General features: G+C 36.3%; 1 protein-coding gene across 8 annotated transcripts in view; it reads left to right on the top strand.

Annotated features, from left to right (window-relative positions):
- LOC115213383 overlaps positions 1 to 13,181 on the top strand; it is a 127,784-nt gene that overhangs the window by 103,736 nt on the left and 10,867 nt on the right. For all 8 annotated transcript variants that reach the window (XM_029782329.2, XM_036503627.1, XM_036503624.1 and 5 more), the window contains 4 exons: positions 3,531 to 3,672; positions 5,630 to 5,742; positions 11,129 to 11,231; positions 12,350 to 12,469. In XM_029782329.2, coding sequence (XP_029638189.1) covers positions 3,531 to 3,672; positions 5,630 to 5,742; positions 11,129 to 11,231; positions 12,350 to 12,469 — 478 coding nt within the window. The remainder of the gene's footprint in view (positions 1 to 3,530; positions 3,673 to 5,629; positions 5,743 to 11,128; positions 11,232 to 12,349; positions 12,470 to 13,181) is intronic.

Below are 13,181 nucleotides of genomic sequence, written 5' to 3'. Positions count from 1 at the left end.
AAAAGGATATTTTGTAATCTGGTGTGGAAACAACAAATAAATTACAGGAGGATCTGTTAACTCTGTGTGTGTGTGTGTATGCGAGCATGCACACACGCACATACACAATTAAGCATTCAGATACGATGTGAATGTTTATAGCAAGTGCTGAGTGTCACTTTGAAGATATCTCCAGATAAGTTCTGAAGCTATGTCTATTCCATGATTTGATTTACAATTAATTTAGTATGCTGGAACTAAAGCTTAAGGTAGAATATACTTAGTTTATTTTGAAAGGTATAAATCAAATGGCTAAGTAGTTAAAATATTTCTTTCTTTATTACCCACAAGGGGCTAAACACAGAGGGGACAAACAAGGACAGACAAACGGATTAAGTCGATTACATCGACCCAGTGCGAAACTGGTACTTGATTTATCGACCCTGAAAGGATGAAAGGCAAAGTCAATCTCGGCGGAATTTGAACTCAGAACGTAACGGCAGATGAAATACCTATTTCTTTACTACCCACAAGGGGCTAAACACAGAAAGGACAAACAAGGACAGACAAATGGATTAAGTCGATTACATTGCCCCCAGTACGTAACTGGTACTTGATTTATCGACCCGAAAGGATAAAAGGCAAAGTCGACCTCGGCAGAATTTGAGCTCAGAACGTAATGACAGACGAAATACCGCTAAGCATTTCGCCCGGCGCGCTACCATTTCTGCCAGCTCGCCGCCTTAAGTAGTTAAAATATTTGGTGGTCATTTTATGATGCATGAGTGTATTTGTTGAAAGGTTTTTCTGTGTCTGAGTAGAACACTTAAAACTTTATACTTCAGTTCACCTGGATTTGAGATTATGGTATTTGATATTCCAGGAATGTTTTCTTCAACAGATTGGCTTGGTTTTCACTAAAAGATTCCTTTCTTATCCACTTAACACTACTGACATCAGCTTTGTGAGAGTCTGTTTGGTCATGATGTTATTTGGTTTTATTATTTTTTCCTTGTTTTACACTTGTTTTTTCCATGCATAGCTGGGATTTGTCTCCCTGCCCTTTTTTCTTTTTTCACCTTTTTGAGCCTTTCTATTTTTTATGCTTCCATGGCAGGAAATGATATTGTGTTGGGAGTAGTTAAAATTTGATTTTACTGCTAATTTTGCCCTAATTTCATTGGACAGTTATTTTTATATCTGGATGCCTTTGCTACTGTTTTGTTGGGAGTGAAATCTGTTTTGTTGTGTAAACTGATACAAAGCTTATTCTTAAAATTTGAATTTAGGACAATGTAATTAGTACTCTTGTAGTTTTAATTCATAATTCATAGGGTTAAGTTAATGGAGTAGCCACTCCGAGAGTGTAATGAGTGCTTTTACATGCCATTTGCATGACACCGGTATCTGCCACAACTGTGATTTTGCTTGGCTTGATGGCATGACATAATGCTAAAGGTCTCAATCGTTGCCTCTGTGAGGCCCAACGTCCAAAAGGAACTTAGCCACTTTACCTTAGTGAGGCCCAACACTCAAAAAGAACTTGGCCACTTTGCTTCCATGAGGCCCAACAGTCAAAAGGAACTTTGCCACTTTATCTCTGTGAGGCCCGGTGCTTGAGGGAACTTGGCCACTTTGCCTTCATGAGGCCAACACTCAAAAGGAACTCAGCCACTTGGTAGGTTATCAGGTGGCTGGTTGGTTTCCTGAAGTTGGTGTTGAAGATCAATAGGTTATTTGCATCACAGAACTCCAGGTGCCTTGTTCCCTCTTCATTTTGTGAACCAATTCCATAGCCCCCATGTACACCAGGGAAAATACTGAGCTGCCCTCCAATATGCCCATTGATCCTTGTCATTTGTCTTAGAGGTAGCCTGCAGGAGAATATCATTAAAATGGTCCTTTAGACCATTTAGTAGGCCTGCTTGTGGGGCATAGGCAGAGATAATTGACACTATGCTATTCTGCAAGACCAACCTGAGCTTAAGCACTCTATTACTAACTCTGACTACCTCTATGACCTTATCTACCCATTTCTCTGCAAGAAGTATGCCCACACTGCCTACCAATCACTGTTATCTTCCCAGAGGATTTTATACCTATGTGTCTTGCTTGTGAGGAACCTGGCTGAAGCTCCTCTCCACCTTACCTCTTGGATGCAGCATATATCAATATGTCTCCATTCAAATTTACCTTTGATATAGATATATTTAAATATAGATATACATATCAAAGGTAAATTTTGAAAAATGGTTTACAGGAATATATAATCCAAGCAGGTACCATGCTTGTTCTTATCCGATAACAATGCTAGCTAACCTCAGTGAATGTAGATAAATTCTAGTTAGTTGAATTTACTATACTCAGTTAATCCTAAGTTAGGTAAAACCAAATGTCCTTTGGAGAGAGAAAGAATAAATTAATAAATATCAGTAGAACAGAGATATCTAATTATCAATTAATTCCGACCCTGATGAAGCAGCACCAATAATTAACACCAAGTTGCACACTTGCAGTGGAAATGCGCGTAGGTCCTGATAAAGAAAGATGTGATTAAATGTAAAATAAAATTCTTGGATGTGTTAAATTTCTGTTCTCCTGATATTTATTAATATATATATACAATTTTTATATATATACAATTTGTATATTAAGTCCTTTATCATCTTTTGCAACCTCTGCAAAGGTGTGCTGTCTCTACTCCCAAGTCAACTTCAGATCTGTCTGTCTTTTATTTTAGATTTAATATTTATGTAGGGAGAGTTTATGAAAAAAAACAAAAGACGAAGACAGGTGGTGTACAAAACAAACAGATGTATTAGTATAACGCTCAGGAATAGAAAAAGTCTTTTACGTTTTGAGCCTGCGCTCTTCTATAGAAAGGGACACAGAAAAAAACAAGGAGAGAAAAAAATGTGTGTAGTGGCTAACGATCTATCATGGCAATAGATATTTATGTCGTTGTATGAAGGTGAGTGGCAATGAGAGAAGGGGGGAGAGAGAGAGAAGAGAGAGAGAAAGAGAGAGAGAGAGAGAGAGAAAGTGTGTTTGAGTAGGTATGTATGCCTGTTTGCATAGTGTTGTTGGTTCAGTGAGTAAGTGTATTAGAAGAGGGAGTTGAGAGAGATAGAAAGAGAGAGAGAGAGAGAGAGAGAGAGAGAGAGAGAGAGAGAGAGAGAGAGAGAGAGAGAGAGTGTGTGTGTGTGTTCATGTATGGATGTATGTGTGTTGTTAATTCTGTGAATAGTGCATTTGAGAGACTGTGTTTGTGTCTGTGTCTGTGAAAGTGTATCTGTTTCCATGGGTGAAGTAGTAGAAAGATTGTTTCTTTTGTATTATCTATCTGTTGGTCCTGTATTCTTGACTAGATGGTGTGGATGAGGGGATCAGTGCATGTGTTTGTGTGTGTGTGTGTGTAATTCACCTATGTCTTCCAGGAAGATCACGAATAATTTGATCTCGTGTGCCATGTTGTTAACACTAAAGAATTTGGTTTGGAATGCTTGTTATAGGTGCTGATGTATTTACTGAAGCTGTTGATTTCATTTCAGGAACACTTGCACGATAGCTTATTTTTCCTTGGATCAACTGGAACTGGGGTAACTTTCCATAAACATGCTGATGCCTGGAATGCTGTTGTTTTTGGAAAGAAAAGATGGTTTCTTTATCCACCTAAGAAAGCACCACCTGGAGGTAAGGAAAATATTTAATGAAATCCTAATATTGAACGTAAGTACATACACACATACATATATACATATATATATATACATACATACACACACACATATATACATACACACATACATATATACATACATACATCATACATACATACATACATACCTATATACATACATATATACATACATACATACATACATACATACATACATACATATATACATACATACCTATATACATATATACATACATACATACATACCTATATACATACATACATACATACCTATATACATACATACATACATACATACATACCTATATACATACATGCATGCATGCATGCATACATACATACATACATACATACGTACGTAGGTACGTACGTACGTATATGTATATATACTTACTTGGAACTGGATGCATAGCGTTCAATCAAATAATGATATAAATAATATATATATATATATATGCATATATATATATGCATATATATATATTATTTATATTATATATATATATATATATATATATATACATATATTGGTAAAAAACGTTAAAATAACAAAAGAAAGAAAGAGACCTCAATATTATGTAAATAGAGGAATTTATCTGTAATATATATATATATAGCTTAAAAGCCACATGATAGGGCAGCTTTTAAGTTAGTATATATATAAATTAGAAAAAATCACCTTTTATATATATATACATATAGGTGCAGGAGTGGCTGTATGGTAAGAAGCTTGCTTCCCAACCACATGGTTCTAGGTTCAGTCTCCCTGCATGGCAACTTGGGCTAGTGTCTTCTACTATAGGCCTGGGCTAACCACAGCCTTGTGAGTAGATTTGGTAGACAGAAACTGAAAGAAGCTCATCATATATATATATATATATATATTATATATATATATATATATATATATATATTCTCTCCTTGTTTCTTTCTGTGTTCCTTTCTGTGGAAGAGTGTAGGCTCGAAACGTTAAAGACTTTTTCACTTCCTGAGCGTTAAACATCTGTTTGTTGTCTACACCACTTGTTTTTGTCTTTTGGTTTTTTTGTGAATTCTCCCTATATATATAAGTATCTGTATATATGTATGTATTTGTGTTTGTCCCCCCACCATTGCCTGACTACAGATGTTGGCATGTTTACATCACCATAACTTAGCAGTTCAGTAAAGAGACCAATAGAATAAGTACCAGGCTTACAAAGAATAAGTCCTGGGGTTCGATTTGTTTGACTAAAGGTGGTGATCCAGTATGGCCGCAGTCAAATGACTGAAACAAGTAAAAGAATAAAAGAATATATATATATCATCATCATCATTATCATCATCGTTTAACGTCCGCTTTCCATGCTAGCATGGGTTGGACGGTTCAACTGGGGTCTGGGAAGCCAGGAAGCTGCACCAGGCCCAGTCTGGTTTGGCAATGTTTCTACGGCTGGCTGCCCTTCCTAACGCCAACCACTCCATGAGTGTAGTGGGTGCTTTTTATGTGCCAGAGGAGGTTGGCAAATGGCCACGATCGGATTGGTGCTTTTTATGTGCCACCGGCACGGAGGCCTGTCGGGGCAGTGCTGGCAACGGCCACGTTCGGATGGTTTTCTTACGTATGATAATAATAATAATAATAATAATAACAATAATAATAATTCTACCAAATATATATGTTTTATTTATTACTTTGCAAATTATATATATTCTTGTATGTATTCATGTACACATGTATGTATATATGTATATTTAGTTACGCATGTCCAAGATAATTGCCCAAACAAATAAAAACACTAATAACAGGGAAGATAAAAGCTGCATAGGAGAAGTTTAACGTGAACGTGTGGGCATCACTTTTTCTAAATTTTATTTATTAGTTTGGTGTGTCTACAGACTGAAGATTAAAGTATTTTACTTGAAAACACTAATAAATTAAACATTTTTGTTTGTCTTGTAATTCTAAAGGAATTCCATTTGGCTTTACAATTCTGGAATGGTTTGATACAATTTACCCAACTTTGGATGAAAGCAATAAACCTATAGAGTGCATTCAAGAAGCTGGAGAAATCCTTTATTTGGTAAGTCTTTTACATTTCTAAACAAGCGTCTTCATGAGGGGAGGCATAGTAAAAGTGCTAAGTATAAATGTATTTATATATATATACATCTTTATATATAAAAGTGAGGTTGTGTGCTGTCTGTCTTCGATTTAGATTCCTAACTACTCCCACATTTTGCGGTGCAGTTTAACCAAAACCGGGTATCTTATAGTCGTGATTCATATCGAGCCCTTCTGGGTATTAGTGCACGTCTACGATGAGTCTACGATTTAAAAAAAAAATTTACCATCAATTTTTCCCATTTTTAATGCATTTTTGGCATATATAAGGGAAGTAACACTCTAAAAATTTATTATTAAATCTCAGAACATAAAAAGCTACAGTAACACCCCCCCCCCCTTGTGGTTAACCATATTGAGATGGCTATTATACTTTACATCTCTAAAAATGCTTATATAGTTATTTCCCTTACAAAACCGAGCAACGCCGGGCGATACTGCTAGTAACACATAAATCTACAAATGTGCATGACCACACACTACATACAGCATAACATTCTTCCAACCTAGCATCATATGCTTACTCTTATTTACTCTTTTACTTTGTTTCAGTCATGTGACTGTGGCCATGCTGGAGCACCGCCTTTAGTCGCAGAAATCGACCCCAGGACTCATTCTTTGTAAGCCTAGTACTTATTCTATCGGTCTCTTTTGCCGAACCGCTAAGTTACGGGTATGTAAACACACCAGCATCGGTTGTCAAGCAATGCTAGGGGGACAAACACAGACACACAAACATACACACACACATATATATATATATATACATATATACGACGGGCTATCAAATCCATTCACAAGGTTTTGGTCGGCCCGAGGCTATAGTAGAAGACACTTGCCCAAGGTACCATGCAGTGGGACTGAACCCGGAACCATGTGGTTAGTAAGCAAGCTACTTACCACACAGCCACTCCTGCTTACATACTTTGAACTAAGATTTTAAATGCTTTCTCTCTAACATCCAATCAAAATATTTTTCACTTATACCCAAATCCAGTCGCACTGACAACAGCATAATCATTCAACCTATGTGAGTCAATGAGGGAAACTTTACATGTCATTCTAGTTGCTAGAAACAACAACTAAATCCTTCTCAAATCTGTTACCTTCATCATTTAAACTGGCCATATCCAGTCAAAATTTTGAACACGCTTTATGTTCAAACTAGCCAGATTTGGCCCCTCACACCTACTCTACAATGTCATTCTAAAAATAAACTACCACATCATCAAACTCTTGAAGCTACAAGATAATGCATGGGTAATTCAAATCAATGTGAATAAATAAGCATTGCATTTGACAGAATAATCATAATGCTAAAGGGTTAAACTCATTTCATTCTAAGAAACACTTTACATTTGATTTCCTTAAGGCCTGTAAGGAACTTGTAAGTCATTCTACATGGATTACAAGCTAGTTTTCCAGTAACAACATGACTGTCTAGACTTGGCTGCTATTTGTCGCAAATTGAACAACCAATTTATAGTTAGGTAGATTGGATGATTTGAGAAGACATCTTGCAGTCTATCTATCTATTTATTTATTCTTTCAAATTCAGCATTAAGTTTGGTATGTGAAATAATCTTTCAGCAGATTTCAGTTCCCTTGGTTGATTCTTTCAAATTCTTTAGAAAAAATATTGTTGAATAACATATATTTATTACAAAGGACTGTGAGATTTGCTATGTATGACCATGGAAATAAAACTTATTTTCTGTTTATCTTTATAGAAAATATTTCCATGTGAATTAAATTAAATAAATTTTTTTTCTTTTTGAAATATCAATTTTTTACAGATTATAAAATATAGTTTGGGGATTTAATGATACTGCCAATATTTTCCCTAAATAAAAAGTAAAATATTAATGTTTTCCTCTTTTTTTATTTATTTAATCTTCTGAGACTACATGAAATTGAAATACAATAAATGCTTTGTTGATTCTGTCTGCTAAGAAGAGAATATGAATTTCAAAGTTAATACTGTTCTAAAGAAAGTGTTTTCTTAGTACTTAATGGTAGTAATACTTCCTAATGCTATTCTCATATGGAATTTCTCATTTGCATATTAGATAAGATGAAAGTCATTGTCTGCTGTAGACATATTCTTCAGATATGTCAGAATATAGACATAAAAATTACAATTGGAATATGCTGATATGGAAATCAACACAAAGCTCTATCAAGCAATTATGGCACTGCAAAACTAAGGAATTGCTGTGCTGATTTCAGTCCTCCTCCTCCTCCTCCTCCTCCTCCTCATCATCATCATCATCATTATGTCCGTTTTCCATGCTAGTATGGGTTGGATGGTTCGACTGGGGTCTGGAAGCCATGGAGGCTGCACCAGGCTCCAGTCTGATTCGGCAGTGTTTCTACAGCTAGTTGCCCTTCCTAATGCCAACCACTCCATGAGTGTAGCGGGTGCTTTTTATGTGCCACCGGCACAGGGGCCAGAGCAGGCTGGCAAACGGCCACGATCGGTTGGTGCTTTTACGTGTCACCGACACGGACGTCAGTCAGGCGGTGCTGGCATCTGTCACATTCGGACGGTGCTTTTTACGTGTCACCGGCATGGGTGTCTTAACTGCAATTTTTATTTTGATGTTGATGTACTGCATATAGTAAAAAATATGAGATGAGGAAGATTTCTCTTTCATCAGGTTATTACTAAGAAACTGAAAATAATTGAAGAGGAAACATCTTAGCATTGTATGCGTTATTAAGGCTCATTGGTGATGATGCCATGCAAACAGTACTGGTGCTGGTTCCATGTGAAAAGCACCCAATACACTATGGCATTAGGAAGGGCATCCAGCTGTAGAAACCATGCCGAAGCAGATTGTGGAACCTGGTGCTGCTCCTGGCCTTGCCAGCTATTATCAAACTGTCCGACACATGCCAACAAGGAAAATAGATGTTTAATGATGATAATGATGAATGTGGTGATCTGACAGAATCGTTAGCATGCTGGATAAAATGTTTTGCGAAATTTAATCCATCTTTACATTCGGAGTTCAAATTCTGCTGAGGTTGGTGTTGCCTTTCATCTAGAAAATGACATATAATAGAAATATTAAAATTAAAATAACAATAATATACCGAAGATTAAGTAAATTGCAAAAAAAAAAAATTAAAACGTAATCCATGCTAGCATGGAAAGCGGATGTTTGATGATGATGATGATGATGATTTTATACGTTTTTATTATTTTTTTGCAATTTACTTAATCATCGGTATATTATTGTTATTTTAATTTTAATATTTCTATTATATGTAATTTTGTAGATGGTGTAATTTAGTTGTTCATTTTGAATTGATAAAAGGTGGTTTTTTCTAATTTTTATATATATATATATATTATATCTTGTGAAATTTGATTTAGTATTTCTAAATTGAATTTTTTCCCTGTAAGTTAGGAATAATATTCCCTCAAATAATTATTATATATATATATATAATATATATATATATATATAATAAATATTAGGGAATAAATCCAAATTTAGTGGTTTTGTCTCTAATTAATATTATATATATATATATATAATATATATATATATACATGATGGGCTTATTTCAGTTTCTGTCTACCAAATCCACTCACAAGGCTTTGGTCGGCTTGGGTCTATAGTAGAAGATACTTGCCAAAGGTGACATGCAGTGGGATTGAACCCGGAACCATATGGTTGGGAAGCAAACTTCTTATCACACAGTCACTCCTACGCCTATATGTGTATATTTATATTGTTTGTTGGAAAGTGTGAGTGTGTGTGTGTGTGTGTGCGTGTGTGCAAATGGCCAAATTTGAAACATTTGCTGTTTTAATGAAATTTCAGCCTTTCAGTGAATGGTTACAGTACAGAATAAGATACTGTTGACTATAAATTTCTGTTATGTCTCAAGAGAGATATTAACCTTGTAATTTTATTCAAATCATTTTACAACAGACATGGTCTGTGTAGAGCAGAATAACTTGAGTAGCTTAAGCATCTGGAATAGCTCTGTAATCATTAAACCATCCATAGCAACTTGTCAAAAACTGGAAGTCTTTTCAAAGTCATATCAGCTAGAAACACTCAATAATGGGTGTGATATATATATATATATATATATATATATATATATATATATTATATATATATATATTATAAGTTCAGCAAAATTTAGATTCAGATGAATATGGTACTTAAGTCAAAGGCACCAGAATTTTTTATGGTATTATCCATATAAATCAAATGGGGTGATTATAATCAAAATAAGCAACAAGTATATCTGAGGTAGAGTAGTACAATTGTTTCATGCTACTTCATTTTATTAAACACTGTAAGTATTACATCAGTTTTAAAATGTCGAGCAATCTTCAGTCACTTATAGGATTTTCCAATTAAACGGACAATGCACATTCTTATCCCTATTTCATTTGTTGACCAAAGCCTTGTGAGTAGATTTGATTGATGGAAACTGAAAGAAGCCCATTGTATATGTGTGTCTGTGTGCACCCCCACCACCACCACTACTTGACAGCCAATGGTTCAGCAAAAAGAGACCCATTAGAATAAGTAACAGGCATAGAAAATAAGTACTGGGGGATGATTTGTTCCATTAAGAATTCTTCAAGGTGGTACCCCAGCATGGCCACAGTTAAATGACTGAAACAAGTAAACGATAAATAAATTATGGATTCTTTGACTTTTAGGCTGACACCCTGTATCTCTTACCTATAACTGTGCTAATTTTGCCCATAAATCAACGACATCATCACAATATATTTACAGGTAGTATAGACATATATCATCATCATCACCATCGTTTATTGTCTGCTTTCCATGCTAGCATGGGTTGGACGGTTTGACTGAGGGCTGGCAAACCAGATGGCTGCACCAGGCTCCAGTCTGATCTGGCAGTGTTTCTACAGCTGGATGCCCTTCCTAATGCCAACCACTCCGAGAGTGTAGTGGGTGCTTTTTACGTGCCACCGGCACGGGGGCCAGTCAGTGGGTACTGGCAAAGACCTCGCTCGAATCTTGTACACATGCCACCGACACAGGTGCCAGTAAGGCGACGTTGGTAACGATCACACTCGAATGGTGCCCCTTTACATGCCACTGGCACGGAAGCCAGTTGCCTGCTCTGGCAACGATCACGCTCAGATGGTGATCTTGGCACCCTACTATCATCTTATTGTGAAAGACTATTTATTTATACAGACAGCACAACATGGATGGAAACAACACATTAAGCACAAAGGGGTAAAGCTCGCTTGATTTCAATTTTCCATATATCATAATGTATACTGATATCATTTGTGCTTTTTTTTATATTTATTCTTTCTTTTTTTTCTATAGCCTGAGTCCTATTACCACAGCACACTCAATATTGGTGATACAGTAGCAATTGGGATCCAGAAGAAAGAACCAGCCACCGAAATTGAAAAATTATTTTATGAAGGTATTCACAGACAGCTAAATTTGTCAGTCTGTTTTCTGTTTTTTAATGTCAGCACCTCTGAAGAATTTTTCAGCTTAACCCTTTCGTTACCAACCTGGCTGAAACCGCCTCTGGCTCTGTAGTACAAATGTCTTGTTTTCATAAGTTTTGAATTAAAATCTTCCACTAATCCTTAATCGTAATTTTTGTTCCTAACACTAGCTGAATGGTAACTTAGTAATTTTACTGAATTCTTTGTTATATTTAAAATTAATTGAAAGAAACACAGAACATCTCAACAGAAATATGGTAACAAAAGGGTTAAACTGTAGTCTTCCAATAGTGGTGCATGCATGCGTGCGCACATGTGTGTGTGTGTGTGTGTGCACATATGTATGTATTCTGCATATTCATGTGTGTGTGTGTGTGTGTGTGCACTGCATGCACACACAAGCACATGAATATGTAGAATACAGGCATTAGGAAGGGCATCCAGCTGTAGAAAGCCATGCCAAATCAGACTGGAGTCTGGGATGAGAGTGTTTACACAGCTTGTACTTTAACATTCAATAGAACAGAATGGAATTTGAATAAGGAAATGTTTTCGTCTTGCCACATTCCATGACTGGTGAAAGAAGATTTAAGAAAATTCAATCAACGAGAAATTGTCTTGTAGCAGGAACAGAGATGGAGAAAACCGTAGCTAGCTGCAGGCAGTGTGTGAGAGGAAAAGATATTTCTTTATTGCCCACAAGGGGCTAAACATAGAGGGGACAAACAAGGACAGACAAAGTCGATTACATCTACCCCAGTGAGTAACTGGTACTTAATTTATCGACCCCGAAAGGATGAAAGGCAAAGTTGACCTCGGCGGAATTTAAACTCACAACGTAGCGGCAGACGAAATACGGCTACGCATTTCGCTCGGCGTGCTAAAGCTTCTGCCAGCTCGGAGAGGAAAAGAGGATGTTACCTGTCTGTGTGCATCTTTTATAGCTATGTAACGAGCGCCATCTAGTTGCTAACGATGTGACAGGGAAGATAACTCTAGATGACTTTCATGAAAACATGATGGCACTGGATTCAAATAAGGTGGCCGACAATTTCGTTCTCTAATTTTGATCTGCTTTCCATTTCAGAATTGAAATATCACTCACAGATTATAGAAGTCAAGAATCAGAGACTAAATTCAACTGAAAAAGAGTTTGTCATCAATAAACAAACACAGATTCAGGAATCTCTTCTCAAGCTACTTCCTGGTAACTTCAAAATTTAATATTTCTCTTTTTTCTCTAATTTTCAATTTTTGTGTTTCTATAAAAAATAAAATGTTAAAAGTCTTAGAGTTTGGAAGATGAAATTCATGTAAAATTTTAAGCTTCTTTCATCCATTTATTTACTTACTTTTTTGATGATGTTGTCTTTGTGGCTTGAGCCATTATTCTTTCTTTGCTTGAATCCCATTTTGCTGTCTTTGAAAGGATGGTCATCATTTTTAAATAAGTAAATGAATGAAAGATATATAAAGGCTTGATTTATATAAAAACAACATTAAATTGAATGATCACTCAGTAGTTTTAGTAGGGTGGCATGTAAAAAGCACCAACTGATCGTGGACGTTGCTAGCCTCCCCTGGCACCTCTGCCGGTGGCACCTAAAAAGCACCCACTACACTCATGGAATGGTTGGCGTTAGGAAGGGCATCCAGCTGTAGAAACACTGCTAGATCAGACTGGGTCTGGTGCAGCCTCCTGGCTTCCCAGACCCCGGTCGAACCATCCAACCCATGCTAGCATGGAAAGCGGATGCTAAACGATGATGATGATGATGATGATAGAAAAGGTTGATGGTAATGTCAAAGTTTTGGCTTACTAGCTGTTGTAGCAATAACCATTTTAGCCATTTTGAAATGTGGCGCGAATTGGCAATATGTCTTTGCCGAAGAATTATCATTTTCGTTTTTTTCCATTG

The sequence above is a fragment of the Octopus sinensis genome, linkage group LG6 (genome assembly GCF_006345805.1).
Source record: "Octopus sinensis linkage group LG6, ASM634580v1, whole genome shotgun sequence".
NCBI lineage: Eukaryota > Metazoa > Mollusca > Cephalopoda > Octopoda > Octopodidae > Octopus > Octopus sinensis.
This window is presented reverse-complemented; position numbering and strand designations above follow the sequence as displayed.